Raw genomic sequence first — 21,382 nt, forward strand, 5'->3', positions numbered from 1 at the left:
AAGATGGTACCTGTTCTGGGGACCTGCTGTCCACCCCGGTTCCACTTTTCTGCTGGATCTGGGTATTTCAGCATGTCACACTGAATGGCAAGAGGAAAATTACATTATTTAAAAACGATTTATAAAAAAAATTATATCATTTAAAAATTCAAATTGGGTGAGACAATGTACATGTTTAGGGTAAAATGTCACTCCATGGTTCAGGTCAGGGAGGTGTGCAGAGCATTGTTTACTTACTGTACGTTGTGTTATTTCTCCAGTTTTTTGGTCTTTTATGGTAATGCTTTGTGGAACTGACCGTTAGTGGGCTTTGACAAAACTGCAGTAGCTTCTCATACAAATACGGCTACAGTAAAGTCACCTTTATTTTAATTCTGATGTGTAATATTAGAACCAGTAAGGAGTTTTCCTTTTTCAAATGTTGAGATGTTTGTTGTAATGAGAATAATTATGCCTTGCTTGCTATGCCTGTATGCATATTAATAATGAATTAGTAAGTCAAAGACTATTGAATTTTTCCCTATCCTGCTAGTGAATACATTCTTTTGTAGTCAGGCAGTGCTGCACCTCTATTACCTAGCCTCTTAAGAGTGTCTGAGATTTTGTTTTAATTAAGCATGCAGCTGTCACTTGCTGAGCATAAATGTATCTCAGGCAAGGTCAGATTCATCAGAGGTGCGCCTGTACGAAGCTTTTCTGGTTTTTTCTTGTTAATTACTCCTGCAACACAAGCAGAGGTATTTACTGCTATGTAAGTGTCTACAGTAGGTAATGTCCCTAAGTGCAGGCTTTTTCAACAGTGCCAGCTAATTACCATTTGAGCATATCAGAGCCTGGCCACCAATGCATAAATCATGAAGAAAAGGTCAGCAAATGCTAAAAAAAAAAAAAAAAAAAAAAAAGCAGACTTGCCAAATCTAATTTTGCAGTGTTATGCCTGTCGTTCATAGAGGAAAGCCAATTTGGACTAAACCTCGCAGTGCATATACAATTAACTTTGAAATGAAAATGTAGGTAATAAAATCAACAAGCAAAACTGAATTGATTTAAGTATGTACCATGGTACACTTTGGCAATGTGTTTGAAAGATCTTGTGGGTCTTAGCTGCTAATGTCATAATGCTATACATCAGAAATAAAGAAACAGTGAACAAAAAATGGATATTTCCAGCTTGCTCCAATATCATTGTACAATTTTTTTCCATCATCTGATATAATATATAACAGGCAGGTAATAGAATAATTTATAGATGCCTTAAATGTATACCTTCAACACCTTTCCTTGATATCTACATGTGTCTGAACCTCTCTTCACTGGCACTCCCTATCTCGAACATGTTATTCTAAAGCCTGCTTCTCAGATTCTGGTTATTTTGGAGGTGCCTTTCTCACATCCTGTCCGCTTTTATATTCGCTGTTTTGGGAGGCAATGAGACAATCACCTTCAATGTCGTTTCTCCTCTTCATGACTCTCACACTTTGAGTGCATCACCAAAACCAAACTGACCAATCACATCAAAACCAAACTGACCAATCAGATTGCTCAGAGGGGCTGGATGCAAACTTTGTTTTATTATATACAGGAGTAGGTTTGGGGGCTCTCCAAGCACTGTTTAATTACTTCAACAAAGAGGTCATCTCTATATGTATTAAATCCAACATCTGTCTGTCTATCCGTTTTTCACGAGAGAACTACTTAACGGAATTAGATTGAGTTTTTTTTCTATAATTTGCTTGAACATTGTGGTTGATTTTGTGACTTCTCTCATTGCGCTAAGTATCATAGTTCGCTTGCAGGGTTGATTTATTTGCGCTAATCTGAGTCAGAGGCTGCGGGCCGATGGGAGGGGGAAGAGTGACGTCAGGAGTGGGGAGCTGGGTGGGATCCTCCTCACTCACGCGCCACCTTCATTCGGATCGCTGTATCTCTGGCCACATGTTGGAGTGGACCTTGCCTCCGTTTAGCTAGCAATACCTGTTTGTTTGATTTTTAAAGTGTGCCTTGTTTCACTACTACTCCAGCAGAGCCACGGGGATGACTGGTTTGTGATAAATGAAACAGAAAACAGAGGGGAATTCTTCACCATCCAGCATATTGCTATCCATCTTTGATTAGGCGGGTTTCAGGATCAAAGCTGTGACTTTAAGTTTTCAGCAGATTTACATGTTTTAGTTATGACTGTGTATAAAAATGTGAGTTCACGGATATAATGCATTGTGACAGATGGCTGGGGTGTCTGCGCAGCCGGGAGAGGACCAATACCTCCCCAGGACACGAGAGGGCAACCTCCCTGGTTCACAGGTGGGCTACACGTTTGGAACTGGGAAAGCTCCACCCTGTTGGGGCACGTGGCCACCACCAGGGTCCGCCCAGACATTCCCAGAGTCATGGACGGCAGCACTTCCGCCACAACAGGGAGTGCTGCTAGCCCAGGAGGCAAATACACCCAGTGTGCTTCCGGCTGCTCAGGCTGCACTTCCGCCACACCAGGAAGTGCTGCAGGAAGATCATCAAGAAGCACCTGGAGCACATCCGGGTACTGCACAAAAGGGGCTGCCTCACTCCAGTCGAAGAGCCGGAGTTGGGAGGAAGGGAGACGAAGCTTGCAAGAGAGGAGTGGAGGCGGCAGGAAAAGAATAAGAGAAAAGAAAAAGGATTTTTATTTTCCTTCGGCCATGGGGCACGTCTTCCCCATGTCCCACCAGCTCAACACAGTCCCGCACAAGCACACCAAAGTTAAACAAAAGCACAACAAAATACTCTTCCTCCACTCCTCCCAGGCAACTTTGTCCTCCTCCTTGTCGTCGTCGTCGTCGTCGTCGTCGTCGTCGTCCTCCTCCAGACTCTTTCGCCTAGAGTAGTGGCTGCAGGCTCCTCTTATAGCACCCCCAGAAGTGCTCCAGGTGCTCGTTGACCTACTTCAGGCTGCATTTCCGGGTGTGGCTGCAGTCCAGCCCACATGGGCTCGTTAAGCCATGCAGCTCCCCGTGGCAGTAGCCACGGAGCCCAACAGGGATGAGCTCCAATGTTCCACCATTGTGGCCCCGATGCAACCCAGGGCTGCCACCAAGTGTTCTGGAGGACATAGGGTGTAGCCCATGGGTGTTCCCCTGGATCCAGTGTCAAAGGGGCGTCTTGGCCGGGTATGGGACCCAGCCATCCACCACAGCATAAATTCATCAATCTAAATAAAACTTGCCAGAAGCCTAATGATCTTGAGTGGAATGGCTACAGAGATAACTACATGAAACAAAAGTATACAGAAAAATCATTGTGACACAGCCAGGATTTCTCAGTTTTTTACAATAACATACAAGCAGTGTTTGGTGAGCTTTGGCAGTGTTTTTGATAGTATCATCGCACTTTGCTTGTTGATTGAACACTAATGTATTCCTCTCCGTTGGGCCCTTGAACAAGGCCCTTAACCTGCAATTGCTCTGTCTTGGTATGACGTTAACCTGCGTCCAGCCCTGCAAGGAGGTCCTCCAACTTGCAAGGGAAAACTTGGGGGTTGGTGTCAGAATTGACACTCCAGCCACTGTAAAAAAAAAAAACACCTCACACAATTCCATTCGAACTAGTGTGGTGCTGAGGTGTGCTCAGATCCTAATTTGGGATTCCTGTGGTGATTTGTCACGTGTGAGTGCAACACCATGCGGTATCGATGCATGCTCACAACCTCTTTCTCTCTATGTATATATTTCATAGGTGTACTGAATTTTGCAGATTTTAGGCATTCTTGATCACATTCAGGACATCATTTGTCTGTGTCTGCATGTTTGTCAGAATTTGAATTTGTAGACGTGATTACTCAAAAATACATTTTCTCGATTTGAGTGAAACTTTCAATGCTAAGTGCCTTTTGATTGAGAAAATCATTGCAGTTGTTTTTTTTCTACAGAGGTAATTACATACATTGGGAAAGTATCATGACAGGGTCAAACTGCAAACAGAGCATTATGTAGATAAAGTCATGTAACACAGACATTGGTTTGTTTTTGATTGTGGCACAATAGTTTTCAATTCTATTTCATAACTCAGAAGTTCTGGGTTCAGATCTCTGCCTGATCCCTATCTGTGTGGATTTCACACGTTCTCCCAGTGTTTTTATTCAGAGGAAATCTCACACTCTTGTTCTTCCCAATTCTAAAGACACTTGTATTAAGCTGACTGTTAACTCTAAACAGGGCTAGCAGTGCCTTATCCAATGTAGTGGTTAATTCTTCTGAGCCAGGAAAAAAAACTCTGTTGATACTTCCATTACTATCTGAGCATGATTTGCATGTTCGCCTCCTGTTCCTGGGGTTTTTCTCCATTCCAAACATATGAAGGTTAAGCCACTTATGGTGCACCTTTCAAACCTTCCGGATTGCTTCATAGGTCTGTACTTCATAAAGTGAATTTCATGTATGTAAAAAATATTTCAAAACTGAAAGGACTCATTTTGGATGGCATCCTTAGAAAGAAGATACTGGGAGAGATTCACAGATGGTTGCAAAGTCTAGAGCTAAATTTGGCACACTCTTTTACAAGGCCTGATATTCAGCACAAAATGATTCATTTCACTAAGATTGTTTCCACAGGTTTTTGTACTTAACATAAATTGCATAAACATATTACATTGCAGAAATGTAAAATTACCCAAAAATCTTATGATCACGCTGGGATGACAAAAACTCAGATATCACAACAGACATTAGCAAAGCAAAGACAGTAATATAATAGAAAATAATCTTAACCAAAAGGGTATGAGAATTAAGTTAAATATTTAAATAATTTCTAACAAATAAAGTGGAAAATGTAAATAATATCCATCCATTTATCCATTTCAGAACCGTTTCTTTCAGTGCAGGCTACAACATTTATATCTTATCCTTTGTAAATGTTGTGCAGAAGGTTTATCCACTGACCCACTATGTCACTTGTCCTCCTTACTTCCAGTATAAAAATCCACAACAGAAGCCATTCTTCCATAGTCTGTGACAGACACCGTAATAATAAAGTAATTGATCAGCACAAGTCTTGAAGATGCTCCCTATCCAGTTGACTAAACTGTATTTTCTTTAGTAACATTATGACTTCTTTTCTGCCCTTTTCCATTTCATTTGTGTTTGGATGGGGGGAGCTGTAGGGGTCCACATGTGCGGTTGAAGTTGGGAGATTCAAGTTGAAGGCGATTACTTTTATTTGCAGGCCCTTGCAAGCTCAAAGTACTTTTGCCGGTAGCTCTCTTAATTTTTTTTTCAGTAGTGTTAGGGCCTTTATGGATTCCCATAATCCTCCAGAAGGCCCTGGATATTCCCACTGGCATCTCCCTCCCAGCTGGTCATGCCCATAATACCACCAAAGGAAGGTGTCCAAAAGCAACTGTATCAGATGCTGAAACAACCTCCAGCATGTTTATTAATGTGTTTTCATTTATATGTGTCAACTGCTTGTGTCATATCACTGACCTTAGATTTGAACTATAGTTTCAGATGTTTACAGTAGTGTGATTTTGTTTTTTAAAGTTCACTGTATATCCTATTAGGCAAATAAAGTGTCATTAGCCTGCTGCAGTCAAAAAGGCAAGTCTGATAATGCACTCTGGTTTGTGTCATGCTCTTCATTTTCTTCTTTGTGAATTGTTTACCATTCTCCATTTTAACACTAGAGCCCCAGGAGACATGAACTTAAATTATGACTATTTTTAAAGGTGCAGTAACCTGAGGGCTAATGTAAGTATAAAAGTGAGCTGCAATCATTTGCTTACATTGCCTAGGAAATTCCCTTCCCAACCATTCAGAGTATAAACCTCATTTTAGTATTCGAGCATTTATGATTTCTGGATTTTCAGGGTTTTATTAATGTTTGGTACTTTTTACACATGTGATGAAAAGACTTGTCATACTGTTTGAATGAGATGGTTAAAGATATTAAAATTTGGAAACAAAAATTGCGCTCTAATTTAGGTTGTTAATTTATTTACTGTGAGCAAAAACTATGTTATCTTTGTTTTTTGAATGTTGTTATCTGGTCAGAATTTGGAAATTAATGTTAATTTGAAAAAGAAAACCACTAAAATCAAAAAATAAACTTAGTCATTTGTTGCTTTCTTATTAATTTTTTATTCTCAATCTTTAGCTGTTCTAAAACTTAAGATTAATTGTTATTACTTTATTTATACAATAATTTGAACTTATTCATTAATGAGTGGTTTCAGGTGTATTACAGCAGTCCTCTTATGATTTTAAGGCTGGATTTTTGTGGCTTACCTGTAGGTGGTTCTTTAAGGTAAGTGTAACAGCTTGTCTACCCTCTTGAAGCAAAGATACATTTGTCCTTTAGGTAGGAGTCCAAAAAGAGTTTGAGTATTCAGCCACAAGACAACCATCTAACTTAACTGTAATTTTATCACTATTTACTGGAGCCATAAGCAAACACCCAAAGTTTAAAGTATATATTATCCTTCAGGCTAGCACTGTCAAAAAAGCAAGAAAAATCTTTTCTCATTTAGTTCTTACACTTTTTAAACTGAAGACCAGAATAAGAAAATCTGTACTATTCTGGGACTCCAGGGGCCTCATGTATAAATGGTGTATACGCACAAAAATTTAGTGCATGCCCATTTTCCAGGCTCACTTTGAGATGTATAAAAACGAAACTTGGCGTAAAGCCACAAACATTTTCACGGTAGCCTCATACCATGTGTATGCAAGTTTCTGCTCGGTTTTGCAAACTAGCGGCACCAAGAATCAAAGCAGTTTTACTGTTCTTGTGGTCTCTCTTTTTTAGATTCACATCAATGATGTGAGCTTTATCAAATACACCGAAATTAACTGCATATCGTTTACAAATTTAAGGCACTTGATTGTAATCATTCTGTAACAATATAATGATGCATGGAATGGCCAAACTATTCCAAATACCATAGCTGCTTTAGCGTTGTTACTCTTAGTGCACCACTGAGAGTATTTTAACCCATTGTATCTGTGTGTGGAATCACAGCTGCTCTACAGCAGGTTGTGTCGAGAGCGCACAGAATTATTGGGATACATCTACCAGCCCTGGAGGACACCTATAGCACATGCTGCCTCAGGAAAGTCACCAGCATCTGCATGAATTCCACTCACCCATGCCAAGTCTATTTGAACTTCTTTCCTCCAGAAACAGTTTCATCCCAAGTGCTATAAACACACTTCAATCAGTCCATCAAGTGCTCCCGTAGAACTGTTTGTACTTATAATTACAACTACCTCACTGTAAACTACAGTATATTATATTTCTGTTAATAATTAAACATGTGCACAGTGGCACAAATGTAGTGATGAGCTGGTGCCCCATCCAAGGACTGAACCTGCTTCACGCTTTGTGCTTGCAGGATCTGGCACAACCCTGGATGGATGAAATAATTAAATATGTATAACAAAGATTTTTCAATGTTCCTTAAAGTTTTGGAAGAATCAGTGTTTCTAAGCTTACAGCTGATTTTACATTTATCACAGACACTTATTGTATGATGATTGGTAATGTGGAGAAAGGAAATGGCAAGGACAGGAATTAGGGGTTGGTACGTTTGACAAACATAGTACTGTTGCAATAAATTATTCCATGCCATCACAGCAAGCATCTTGCAGGAGGCAGGAACAGTCCCTGGATGAGGCACCAGCTTATCACTTCCGCTACATCACCGTCCCTCTGATGTTTAATACATGCTTTAATGCATTTCATCATGAGTATATTAAAATGTTCAAAGATCTGTAATATCATGAATGTAATGTATTCTGTGTGGCAATCACTCTCTGTGCACTCCTGTTGGCGTAACAAGCACAGAGCAATCAATGACTAGGTCAAAGAACACATAGAGTACAAAGCATTTAACGTACTACTTTAGTTACGATGGCTTTTGAGAAACTTTAGTAATTAAATATAGATTTTAAGTTGAAGTTTACAACTTTCTACTTTAATTACAAAATAAACTATGAGATTAAAGGGAAATTAGATTAAATTTGACAGTGACTTTAATCTCGAACAGAATTTCTTCATCAATGTGTCCTTTTTTTATTCCCTTCTGTGGCCCTAATACGCGTTCACATGATACTCAGACACTCACCTTTTCACGTTGACTTTGACATTCGACCACTTCTTTATTTTGATCACTGTGCGACTTTCTGAATTTGAACTTTTGAGTGCCACTCCATCAGTTTGCTTGTGTTGTTCATACCATTCCCTAAGCCACCAAATTGTACTTTTTTCTTTTCCTTCACTTTCGTATTAGATGAAATTCCTTTTTATATGTGCTTTTACCATTGTCTTTTAACAAAACAATAAATCGGAATGGGCTATATATTGATTTGCATATTCAAATATGCAAACTTCTAGGAGTCGGGGTGGGGCTGTAGGCATGTGCAGGTGCATTAAAATTCATGTTGTTTGGGATTTATAAAGGGGAAATGTGTGGAACTTTGCTTATGCACATTTTGCGTGTGTGCGCACATTTGTTTTTATCCGTGCACCATATTTTAGTGTGAATTCTACACCCAGTGTTATACGTAAGGCCCCAGAAGAGTATTACTTTAAAGACATCAGAAACATACGGTGGGGAAAATAAGTATTGAATGCGTCAACATTTTTATCAGTAAATATATTTCTAATGGGGCTATTGACTTGCACAATTTTTATTACACATGACTTATGGACTTATTTGTTTTGATTTCATGTGTGGATTACTTGGGTTGTTACCGACATCTGGTGAAAATTTCATGTCAATAGCCCCATTAGAAATATATTTACTGTTGAAAAACGTTGATGCATTCAATACTTATTTTCCCTGCTGTATACTATATAGACAAATAATAATGACCATGTAATAAATAACAACAAATATTTGTTTACACAACTAGGCTATTTCTCACATGAATATTACTAAAAGATTAAGGTAAAATTGTTGATAAAACTTTAATTATTCAACACAGTGAATAGATTCCCAGTTTACATCACTGCCATGGTGAATGCTTAGGTTAAGATTTAGTAAGCTGAGAGAATTAAATTCTTTATAAAAGACGCTGAACAAATATATGATGGAGAGTGTGAATGGTCACTTAAATTACTTATTTGACTCATGGCACTGTATAAGGAGTAGACTAATTAGAAATCCAGTAATTAATTGATGCTGTTTATTTATTGTGTGTTGAGATTTTTATAAAACATTTTTCAAATTAGCTCCACTATTAATACATTCTTCTAAATGAGCTCTCAAATTCATTTAACATTTTTCATTTAACAGTCCAACAAACTGAATAAAAAAAAACTCAGGTGCGTAGCTAAATTACTAAACAATGTATGGATTATTTGTAGATTATATGGGTGATGAGACAAAATCTTGATGAATAATATAGTAAAAAGTCCAGTTTAAAATGTTTAATACTACCAACTGACTTCATGATGAATGCCCAAGGCTTCTTCTACAGCTTGTCTCACCCTTCCAAAAGTCAAACATGTCCTTCACACTACCAGTGTACTGGTACAGTGTTGTGAGAAGGAATTCTGTTTTTGCACCATAGAAACCAAATCTCTATGTGATGCATCAAAGGTATTGTTTTCAGGCCATGCCTTAGATTGCATACTACTGCAATAAATACTATGCTAAACAGTGGGCGCTGTATCACTTACCACTGATTTTACACACACAATTATGTGGCGCCTCATCACAAGCACATCAGTTACCCAATCGGAGTCACAACCTATAGTTTATAGGACTGAAAAGGAATGCTGAGATACGTGAACATGATACGTCAAGTGGAGAAAAACAGTAATTAGAATAATTGGTGGAAAGTGATGTTTTTTTTCTGAACTGTTTAATGCATCACTTTGACATAATACTATAATGCTAGATATCAGGCCAGGAACTGCCAGTGAAAGTTTTGCAAGCCATGTGTAGTACAAGAGCTGTGCAATGAGTAAGGCAAAAAAAAATCTCAGAAGTACGACCATGTTCATCTAATTTTAACTAGTTAGTTGAGCAAAACAACTTCTGCTCACTGCCATCAATACTTTGTTTTTCTTTCAGCTTTTGCAGAAATAACATGTTTTATTATGTTGTAAAGAAATGGAAGGTGATTGCATATGTTTTAGAGCCTGAGCAGTGTTTATGTAACAAAAATCATTACTTATTATTAGAGGGCTGACAACCTGATTCAGACATTTAGCATGAAAGAAGCTTTAATAAATATTTTCCCCGATGATTTAAGCATGAACTAACAGCTGCATTTTTGTTAGAGCACATCTAACAGTTATCAGAGTGCAAGGCCAAGCACAGCACTTTTGATATGATTTGACCAGTGGTGGAATTCTTTGCTATACTAGACATGATTTTAAATACTTGCCATGCATTTGTTATCATGATATTTTTTTTTCTTGTTTTCCTATTTCAATATATACATGTTGCTTCAATGATATTCATTATTGTTGTTATAGGCCAAGTTGAATCTGGTTGAGAACTTTTTAATAGCAATCTAATACAGCAGGCACATTATTTAAAATTGCAATTAGTATAGAGCATGTCTAGTAATAAAAATGTTGACTTGTTTTCAAAAATTTAAATCTCATTTCGGAAAGAAGGATAATGAACACTTGAATGAGCAGTTGAAGGGCTCAGCTTTCTAGAAATAACACTTATAGTTTCAAATCACTATGGGTACCGTACCATTTATTTGGATTTTGGGTTGAAAATAAATGTTTTCATATGTTAAAATCCAGCAGAAACAAATAAATTTATTACACTGGATCCTTCTGTTGTATTTGTTTTATGGTTGGAATTTGGCATTTAATTAGTCCATATTTGTATGCAATGTTATCCACTTGGTTTTAGTACATTAAAACCTTTTAAAAATATGCATTTTTTAAAATCTAAGTAAAAAAACATAGTCTTACTGAATTAATTTTTATCATCATTTTGTACTTCTATGGTCTGCATCCATAACATTAAATCTCATTCCAGGGGCAGTTCTCTATGCATTTGACGGTGGGCCCATTTTTGCTAGAAATGTACAGTAATTTCACATTGAAATCACTAAGGCTGCTGTGTGTTTTGTTTAGATTTTAAACATTTTGTATATTTCATAAAATGTAGAGAAAATTAAAAATTTTAACTGCCATATAAACTACAGTACACAGTTTCTTTTTCTATGTGTGCATATATACTGTGTGCATTTTATATATGGTGCTATATACTGTATATATATACAGTAAAATGTATTATTGTATATATATATATATATATATATACTGTATGTGTATATATATACACACACACATACAGTGGAATCAGAAAGTATTCAGACCCCTTAAATTTCTGCACACCTTATGTCTTTGAATTTAATTCATCAATCTGTACTGAATTATCCATAATGACAAAGTGAAAACATGTTTTGAGAAAGGTTTGCAAGTTTAGTGAAAATATAAAAACTATTTTGAAAATTCTCCATGTTCCCAGGAACACAATGGCCTCAATTGAAATGGAAGAAGTTTTGCACCACTAGGTATCTTCCCGGAGTTGGCTGTTCTGCCAAACTGAGTAATTGAGTAAAAAAATGGTCTTAAGGACCAAGAACCCAAAAGTCACTCTGTGAGCTTCAGAAGTCCCTCTGCTGAGATTTGAGAACCTGTTGGAAGGACCATCTCAGCAGCATTCCAGCAACTGGACACATAAGATAGTCTTGAGTACTTGAGCTACTCTTGAGTAAAAGGCATGACAGTTTATAGGTCTCAGAGTGTGATGAAGAAGATTGTCTAGTCTAACAAAAATTTAACTTTTTGGGTTAAACTCCATGGACTTGATCAGTCACTTCTCATCATCTCACTAATGCCATACCTAACGTGAACCATGCTGGTAGCAACATCATGCTGTGTGGGGTCTTTCTTAGTGGCAGAGACATAAAGTCTGGTCAGAATTGAGGGAAAGATAGATGCAGCCAACTACAGTGAGGTCCTTGAAGAAAACCTGCTTCGAATTTACACAGTTCACTTTTCAGCATGACAGCGACCTGAACCTTACAGCCAAGGCAACACTGAAGTAGCTTAAGAACAAGTCTGATGGTCTTTAAATGGCCTTGCTAAAGCCCAGACTTAAACCTCATAGGTCTTTCCACAGATGACATTTTACAGACACACTACTCCAATTCCAGGTATGCAAAGCTTGTAGAGACTTACCCAAGAAGATTCAAAGTTGTAATTTCTGCCAAAGTAATGAATTAAGGGTCTGAATACTTATATAAGTAAGAGATTTCAGTTTTTGATTTTTAATAAATTAACAAACCTTTCTAAAAATATGTTTTTACTTACTGTATTGAGTTACATTAAATCTCAACACAATAGCTTACACATTTTACTTTTACCTGAGTAGTGTCCTTTCAGGAAACTTCTAAAGTAGATTTGTCTGTATAGTTCTACTTGTATTTAAGTTTAGTGTTTTAGAGTTTTTAGAGTTGTATTTGTGTTTTAGTGCTTTTCTATCTTTAAATATGACAAAGCACTTACCTGTTTTTGTTTATAGAAATTCTTCACCCCAAAAGATCAATACAACAATACATTTCAGACAGTCAATAGGAACAAATTCGTTGTGACGGACAGAGCTGTTTACATTGGTAAGTATTCAGCGTTATTTGCTTTTACACTGCATGTTTTACCAAACCAATTTGAAGGGAAAAAGTGAAAATGTTAAATTGTATAAAAAAAAAAGCTTTAAAAGGTTTTGTTGAATAAACTGATATTTTCTGTACAGAATATTTTCTTTGAGATTTAAACTTTAGAAAAATACAATACAATCCTTATTTACATTATTAACATTATTATTTTAACATTATTATTACATTACATTATTAATTTTTTAATACCAAAAAAAAAACTCTGTATTTCATAATTATGTTATACATAAAAACTGAAAGTCAAGTTGCTCAGCTCCCGTAAATTTCCTTTATATAATGTGTGGGCATATTTATACATTTATTATATACTAGCTGTGTAAGCCCGTGCTGTAAAAAGCATTGGGTCCTATAAACTATTAAAATCATCATATAAAAAATTGAAATGTAGAGATGTCAGGTAATTGAAAGGAACTACTCTGGGCATCTCTCTCTCCTAGGAGGTTTCGTTTTGCCAACGTGCTCACATCACTTGTGCATTAGTGGCTAAGCGACTGTCTACCTTTAGATGTTTAGTTTTGCCAATGTGCTTGCCTCGCTTCTGTATTAGCAGCTAAGCGAGTGACACTTTCTTTGGAGGTCTCGTTTTGCTGACGTGCTGGCCTCTCTCTTGTGCATCCTCAGAGGTGCAGCCCTTACCCCGACTCAACCTCTCACTTCCGGGCAGGACAGAAACACACACAATTCCACACGTAGATGTTTATACAGTGCATCTGGAAAGTATTCACAGCGCATCACTTTTTCCACCTTTTGTTATGTTACAGCCTTATTCCAAAATGGATTAAATTCATTTTTTTCCTCAGAATTCTGCACACAACACCCCCATAATGACAACGTGAAAAAAGTTTACTTGAGGTTTTTGCAAATTTATTAAAAATAAAAAAACTGAGAAATCACATGTACATAAGTATTCACAGCCTTTGCTCAATACTTTGTCGATGCACCTTTGGCAGCAATTACAACCTCAAGTCTTGTTGAATATGATGCCACAAGCTTGGCACACCTATCCTTGGCCAGTTTTGCCCATTCCTCTTTGCAGCACCTCTCAAGCTCCATTAGGTTGGATGGGAAGCGTCGGTGCATAGCCATTTTAAGATCTCTCCAGAGATGTTCAATCGGATTCAAGTCTGGGCTCTTGCTGGGCCACTCAAGGACATTCACAGAGTTGTCCTGAAGCCACTCCTTTGATACCTTGGCTGTGTGTTTAGGGTCGTTGTCCTTCCGAAAGATGAACTGTCGCCCCAGTCTGAGTTCAAGAGCGCTCTGGAGCAGGTTTTCATCCAGGATGTCTCTGTACATTGCTGCAGTCATCTTTCCCTTTATCCCGACTAGTCTCCTAGTTCCTGCCGCTGAAAAACATCCCCACAGCATGATGCTGCCACCACCATGCTTCACTGTAGGGATGGTGCCAGGTTTCCTCGAAACTTGACGCCTGGCATTCACGCCAAAGAGTTCAATCTTTGTCTCATCAGACCAGAGAATTTTCTTTCTCATGGTCTGAGAGTCCTTCAGGTGCCTTTTGGCAAACTCCAGGCGGGCTACCATGTGCCTTCCGTCTGGCCACTCTACCATACAGGCCTGATTGGTGGATTGCTGCAGAGATGGTTGTCCTTCTGGAAGGTTCTCCTCTCTCCACAGAGGACCTCTGGAGCTCTGACAGAGTGACCATCGGGTTCTTGGTCACCTCCCTGACTAAGGCCCTTCTCCCCCGATCGCTCAGTTTAGATGGCCGGCCAGCTCTAGGAAGAGTCCTGGTGGTTTCGAACTTCTTCCACTTACGGATGATGGAGGCCACTGTGCTCATTGGGACCTTCAAAGCAGCAGAAATTTTTCTGTAACCTTCCCCAGATTTGTGCCTCGAGACAATCCTGTCTTGGGAGGTCTACAGGCAATTCCTTTGACTTCATGATTGGTTTGTGCTCTGACATGAACTGTCAACTGTGGGACCTTATATAGACAGGTGTGTGCCTTTCCAAATCATGTCCAGTTAACTGAATTTACCACAGGTGGACTCAAATTAAGCTGCAGAAACATCTCAAGGATGATCAGGGGAAACAGGATGCACCTGAGCTCAATTTTGAGCTTCATGGCAAAGGCTGTGAATACTTATGTACATGTGCTTTCTCAATTTTTTTATTTTTAATAAATTTACAAAAATCTCAAGTAAACTTTTTTCATGTTGTCATTATGGGGTGTTGTGTGTATAATTCTGAGGAAAAAAATGAATTTAATCCATTTTGGAATAAGGCTGTAAAATAACAAAATGTGGAAAAAGTGATGCACTGTGAATACTTTCCAGATGCACTGTATATGAGATAATGTATCCAAATTGCAATGAATTTGGATGAAAACATTTTTTTTGGTTTTGAAATTCACCCATACATCAACCCACTTATCAAAGGGAGATATTGCCCATCAGAATCAGCTAAATTAAGCAACAAACCCTAAAAAATGCCAGCACTTTAAAAGGGACATTCATACATATTCACTGTTGTATAACTGAGGAGCAGTTATGCTGTTCTGGTTGACATTTACTAGGAAGTGGTGAAAATTTTAAAAAAGGAATATTCTAAACACATTGTCAAACAGATTTGTTCAGCAATACAAAACACTAAGCCAAGTGAAAACAAAGAGCAAAAGAGGAAACTGGGGTCTTAATCAGGTAAAAGATCTTAAGCCAGAAACAAAACATAGGAACCAAAAGAATGTGCTTCCGAAGCTAGTTTCCATCCGCCAATGAGTCTTTAGTTTGAAAACAAAATGCAGAAATTAATGAATTCTCTATGTAACCTTATAAGAACATGAGGTTTAGAAATGCAGAGAAATAAATGGCTTTAACACTTGAAACAAAATTATGTAAAGCTTAAATATGATAATCCTAAAACCCTTAAGTAAAACACTTGGTAAGTTAGAATAGCAGTAAGTACACCTAATGAACAAGGGAACCCTTATGTTTGTTTTCTTTTGATATATAGGTCTTTCATTTTATGCAGACGGCTTTAACATAACAGGAATGTTATAAATTCACACATTCTACTGTATTTTAGTTAATTAACAAAACTAAACTAAATTCAAACTTTCAAAGACTGTCTGCTTAACTTTGGTTATTAAAGCATTCACACCCCACTTTCAGTTTTGTTCAACACACTAACATTTTTGACAGGGAGGAAATATCACCATATGTACATGGATCAATAACAGATGACGTAAGAGATAATGTGCAAGGTCTGTATCACAAATACAACTGGTCTTTTAATTATATTCATTAAAATGTGTGTATGTTGCCTTACAGGAAACTTTGACTGGGTTGGAAATGACTTCACCTACAATGCAGGTGCTGGCTTAACCATCATCCAAAAGGGTGCAAAACCAGATAAAACTAATTCCACAGTGATCGAGCAAATGAAGGCTATTTTTGAGTGGGACTGGTACTCTCGTCATGCCAAAAGTTTACAAGCAAATAAGATTCCAGAGTGCATTAAGCAAAAACTAAGTAAACCAGCATCATTTAAAATCTCACCTGAAAGCATGGAAGGGAAGGACATTTTTTAAACTTACTACAGACTGGAAGTTGTATCTCAGGTTAGTCCAAACAATGGCTGGATTTTATCACTATGGATTTACTTACTAGGAGATACAAAGAAGGCAGAAATGTTTTTCAATATACTTTCAAAATGTTGTCTTTTTTCCCCTCAGTGAGGATGTAAATTTCCATAAATTTTGCATTTTAAACAATTTTAATATTTTGTTATGAAATTTAAAGATACTATCTACATGCACACATAAAATATTACATCACTCCAATTCTCTGTTATTTTAGATGGTTGATTGGGTCTGTTACACACCCTGCAGAAAAAAAGGCAGTAATGAAGGCATATTCAACTTTCTTTTCCTTAAATTACAGTTATTTATGCTTAAGATTGCTAAATCAAAACCCAGAATTTTCTTTGTAGGCCCACAGAAATTAGAATTGTGGACTTCATGTATCCATTAAGTTGCATTTATATTTCAATTTTAACACCATATGACAAGTCCCTTAAGTAATGCTGGAAACACTCCAAACCATTTTTAAAATATGAGGACTTGAACAAAGGATTTATTATTGCTGTCTGTTTCTCTCTTAATATCATTTTTATTTCCCCTCCGAAAATCAAAATATCTGCCTTTAAGTCATAAGCATAAATATTTTAAATGTAATATACAATCAACATAAATGGACAGGGCAGTTAAAGGAAATGTCAAGCTCATTTTGAAACTAAAAAAGTCAGATACTGTAGCTGGGTGAAAATTTGTAACAACAACAATCATGTTAATTTAAAACATGCTTACTTTGAATTGAAACTGGATTGATCTAAATAGAATAACAGTAATTCAAAATAGTGTGGATAAATTCTGATTTAAATCAACATTCTGCTCTTATTATATGCAGTACTTCATTATATTTTCATGCCATGCAAGTTCCTCCGTTAGCCATAGGCAAGTTTCTGAAATACTCACATTATGAATATGTTTTTTATATTTATGTGACAGCAAATTTGTAAAATTCAAAAAGCTTTACACTTTCCAGGTTAAACAGATCATGTTCAAACTTAATTCAACTGATACCAATGCTCAAATCTTATATGCATTTCATAAAGTTAAGTGCACAGTAGCTGTGATGGACAGCACAGTGGTTACTGCTGCTGCCTCTCGGTCTTCAGTTTGAGTTCTCTGTATTGTCACTACCTGTGTGGAATTTGCACATTTCCCTTTTTAATGGAAGTTTAATTGGAGATACAAAATTGGCCCCTTCTTGTTTTTGCATTATTGAGCCCTGCAATGGATTTTTAACTCTGTTCGGCTCAACCTTGCATCAATGGATGCTAGGATTGGTTCCAGGCCCCATCTCCCCAACAGACCCTGATTTGGATTAAGCAAGTTTGAGAATGTTTTAATATATTAAGCAATATAAACTGTATTCATGCCAAAAACATAAAATAAAATTATGTAAAATAGGGCAAACTATGGTACACATTGGAGAGCTACAATACAAATCATATATACAGTACATGTGCTGTGACGTCTGAAATCTGTGGCAACATGGTTGTAACCTTAATTAAAAAATAAGCCTAACCTTTTCACTTTTACCAATAATTACAAAAAAATAAATAAGTCTGCCACTTGGGGCCAAAATTAACAAAGACATATCCCATGTGTATTCTTCCAGATCCTTTAAATATCTAAAAAAGACACTACATTTGCTGCAAACCGATTTTAGAGTGAAAAAGTTTTGTAGCCACCTTGGCACTTAATCAAGGAACACAACAATGAATAGCAGCTGCATTGTTGTCATAAGTTAATGTGTGTGCCAGAAAAGAAAAAAATTCTTAAAGTGGTATAAAAATAAATTTGCACATTTCCTAGTACATTTTTTATAAAGTAACATGTTTAACTTTACTGAGCCCAAACACCCTGTCCTATTATGTTATTTTTTGCTTATTTCTAGTGGCTATGCAATGCAAAGCTCTGAGCCCTTTGTTTTTGTATTTCTTCCTCCTCTTTAACTTCTATAGCATTTGCAACTCTTAACCACCCTGGCAAAAATCGATAAACATGTGCAGAATGTTTTAATGCGACATGCAGCATAAAAAAAATCAGACTGCAAAGGACAAATCCTGCAGTATTGAGAGATTTAAAAAAAAAAAAACATTCAAACATCTCAGTCATACAGCTTCCAAAATTTTGAACATAGCATTACATATCTTTGTATGCAAACTCAGGTGATATTTTGCCTAATTTGGGAAATCTTTTTCTTTTGCCTAGAACCGTTCTGAGAAGATATTCTTCCTGGCAGTCATTTCAATATTAAGATGTAAAAAGACAATTGCTTTCTTAATTGTTTTTGGTTGCAGAAACCAATAAAACTGCAACAGTTTGCTAAGAATGCCTTTGAGGTTACTGTACATAAATCATTCAGTTACATGCAATACACAAAGCCAAAAAGACCAACACCATTATTCAAAGTAACATTTCTCAATATTAAATTGCTAAATTACAAGAAAAAAGGAATCACCACAGTTAAAGGAATACCTCACCCAATTTTTTTTTAATTGCTGTTACCACTAGGTTCTATTTATTAATTAATTTCATGCAGAACAGAGCTAAAAAAGTTTGATACAATCTAAGTCTATCCTGACCAAGGTTGGAGAACAAACAAACAACATCAGTATGTCCATTACTTTTGTAACGTAACCCACATATAAAGTCATCTATCTTTATCCTCAAAATGTCCCAAACATACAGTATGCGCTTTTACTAAATTTGTTAAATATGTCATTTCTGAAAAGTGGAATACGCTCAGATGCAAACTACATGGGGTAAGTAACATAAAAATATTTTTGGATGGAATATTTCATTAAATGAATATGTGACACTCAGTTCCTAAAATGTTATTTTTACAGTCTATTATGCTTCAGATTCTTTTATTTGAATGCTTTTCATGGTGTACCTATGTGGAGTTTGCAAATACAGAGTACTTTGGAGGAATACCCATGCAAAAACAGGGAGCATTTCCTAATAAATTCCAAAAGAAAGGCTAATTATTGACTTTAAATTGCTCTTATATTAATGAGTGAGTGAATGGATGATCGAATGCATACTTTGCTCAACAACTACAGCTGTCATATGGCAAAAAAGTTGGCATTTTAGCAAATAAAGACTCATCATTGTAAAAATGACAATGCACTCCTTATGTAAATAGTAACTGAGTAGTTACAGTGGAACTAATCTGTAGCAAGAAACTCACTATAAATTGTTGCCAAAAATCACAAAAAGAGAAATTGGTGCATGTAACATGGAAACACTGGCTAAAGAGGCTGGTAGCAGACTAGGATCTGGAAGAGAGGATCACTGTATTAAGTGGCGTGAGGTATAAAGATTTCAACCTAAGTATGTAAACTACATTCTTCTGCACAATGTTGGACTGAATGGTACTTTTGGTTTCATCAAGTTGGCTTTTGATAATCACTTATTGATTCTTTTCTTCATTGTTTTCTGTTCCTACTCTCATTTTTTGCAGCTTTTCAACAAAAAGGCAGTAGTTTTGTTCTAGGAAGCTCTGCTAACATCATAGTAGTTATGCCTTTTTGTTTACATCATCTTTCAGAAGAGAGCACTCCAGAGCTCATATTATCTTATCTTGCTGTTTTTATGAATTAATTTGTCATTTTGAAATGTCATATGACTACTGAAACTATTTTCTCTGGTTCATTTTGTCATTGGTATGTTTATGGTTTAGCTTGTATTTCTAAACTGACATTTTCTTTAATTGTGTCTTGTGTCTACTTTACACAACCAAATGCAGCATTCACTTTGGTGTCTGCATATAAAGTACAGGATAATCCAAAAAGAATTGACTTTAAAAAGTGTATTTCTTAGTAACTAAGTGTCATGTTATCTTATAGTCTGTGTGTAAGGAAACTCTGTTTATCTTCAGTCGTACAAATGCTCAGTAAGTACCTCTAATGTCTTGTGGCACACGTCAGTCCTGTTGTTGTATTCATTGTAAGTCCTTTGTAGCACATCACTGTCGATGACTGACTTGGCAGTTACAACACACCAAAATCTACAGGGAAATAAAAAAAAGAGTATACCTACAATTTGGTTCATGGTACATTTAGTATCAAAAATACATTTTTGAATCACCTTATAAATCAGGCCAGAGGATACGTTTCAATTTTAATTTATGTTCATTAGAATTACGTTGAAATCACTTCAGTTTTTCTCCTCCTGACTCACCAGTACAAGAATACCCCCACATATGACATACTGTCCAATGCGCCTTGATGTCTAATTATGCAAGATATCAAGCTTTTTGGTGTTTCTCCCTATTTTGTATCTCCAAACCCTTATTTTTAGGCCATTTATAGACCATATTTTGAGCAGGAAAGTACACCTTTATGATAAAGAGTAAACCAGTAGGTGTTGTCAACAAAATTTATCAGAAGGACTTGAAGTTGCTACATTAATTTACCCCGGGGATTCACCCTGTAATTGGATGTGAGAAATCAAAGTTAAAAATGTGAATCAGTAATGCAGACATGTGGAGTGTTTTATGTTATTTTGAGGTTGCTGGTCACAAGTATAATATTTTTGATACTTGATTTTTTACCAGTGGTTCCGGGTCTGGTAAAGGTTAAAAATGACATATTTCAAACATAAGCTTAAGGGGCATCATTTTAGACTATGTCAAGGTCAGTGATTGTTTATATGATTTTTCTTTTACTAGGCATCTAACCTTCTATAAAACTCTATCAGAGGGTGAAAAATGCCAAATTTCTATTACAATCGAGAATATTTAGACTTTAAACTTTTAATGTGAAGCACACATTTTGATATTGCAAATATCTGATGCAGCTATTGTTTCGTATGAATTTCTACCTCATGAAGTAAATCATCACATTTCTTATGAACACCCCAAATTAAAACAGCTTAGGCTCATTCAGATTTTAATTAATCACACTTCCACAGAAGGGATCATCAGCACACTATCAACAAATGAATATAGTATGAATAAAGAGGGGCAGTAAACCCAAAAAATCTTTAACCAATTACAGACATAACACTCACACAGTGCTAATAAGAATATCTATACAGTACAGTATATATAAAATTGGAAGGACTGTCTGTCTGTTAGATAGATAGATAGATAGATAGATAGATAG

General features: G+C 36.5%; 1 protein-coding gene across 1 annotated transcript in view; it reads left to right on the forward strand.

Moving 5' to 3' along the window:
* pld5 (phospholipase D family, member 5) overlaps positions 1-16,937 on the forward strand; it is a 184,669-nt gene extending 167,732 nt beyond the window's left edge. The window contains exons 10-11 of the mRNA XM_051924697.1: positions 12,533-12,623; positions 15,973-16,937. Of these exons, the coding sequence (XP_051780657.1) occupies positions 12,533-12,623; positions 15,973-16,232 (351 nt within the window). The 3' untranslated portion in view covers positions 16,233-16,937. The remainder of the gene's footprint in view (positions 1-12,532; positions 12,624-15,972) is intronic.
* The last annotated feature ends 4,445 nt before the right edge of the window (positions 16,938-21,382 follow it).

This window comes from Erpetoichthys calabaricus, chromosome 3 (assembly GCF_900747795.2).
Source record: "Erpetoichthys calabaricus chromosome 3, fErpCal1.3, whole genome shotgun sequence".
Lineage (NCBI taxonomy): Eukaryota > Metazoa > Chordata > Cladistia > Polypteriformes > Polypteridae > Erpetoichthys > Erpetoichthys calabaricus.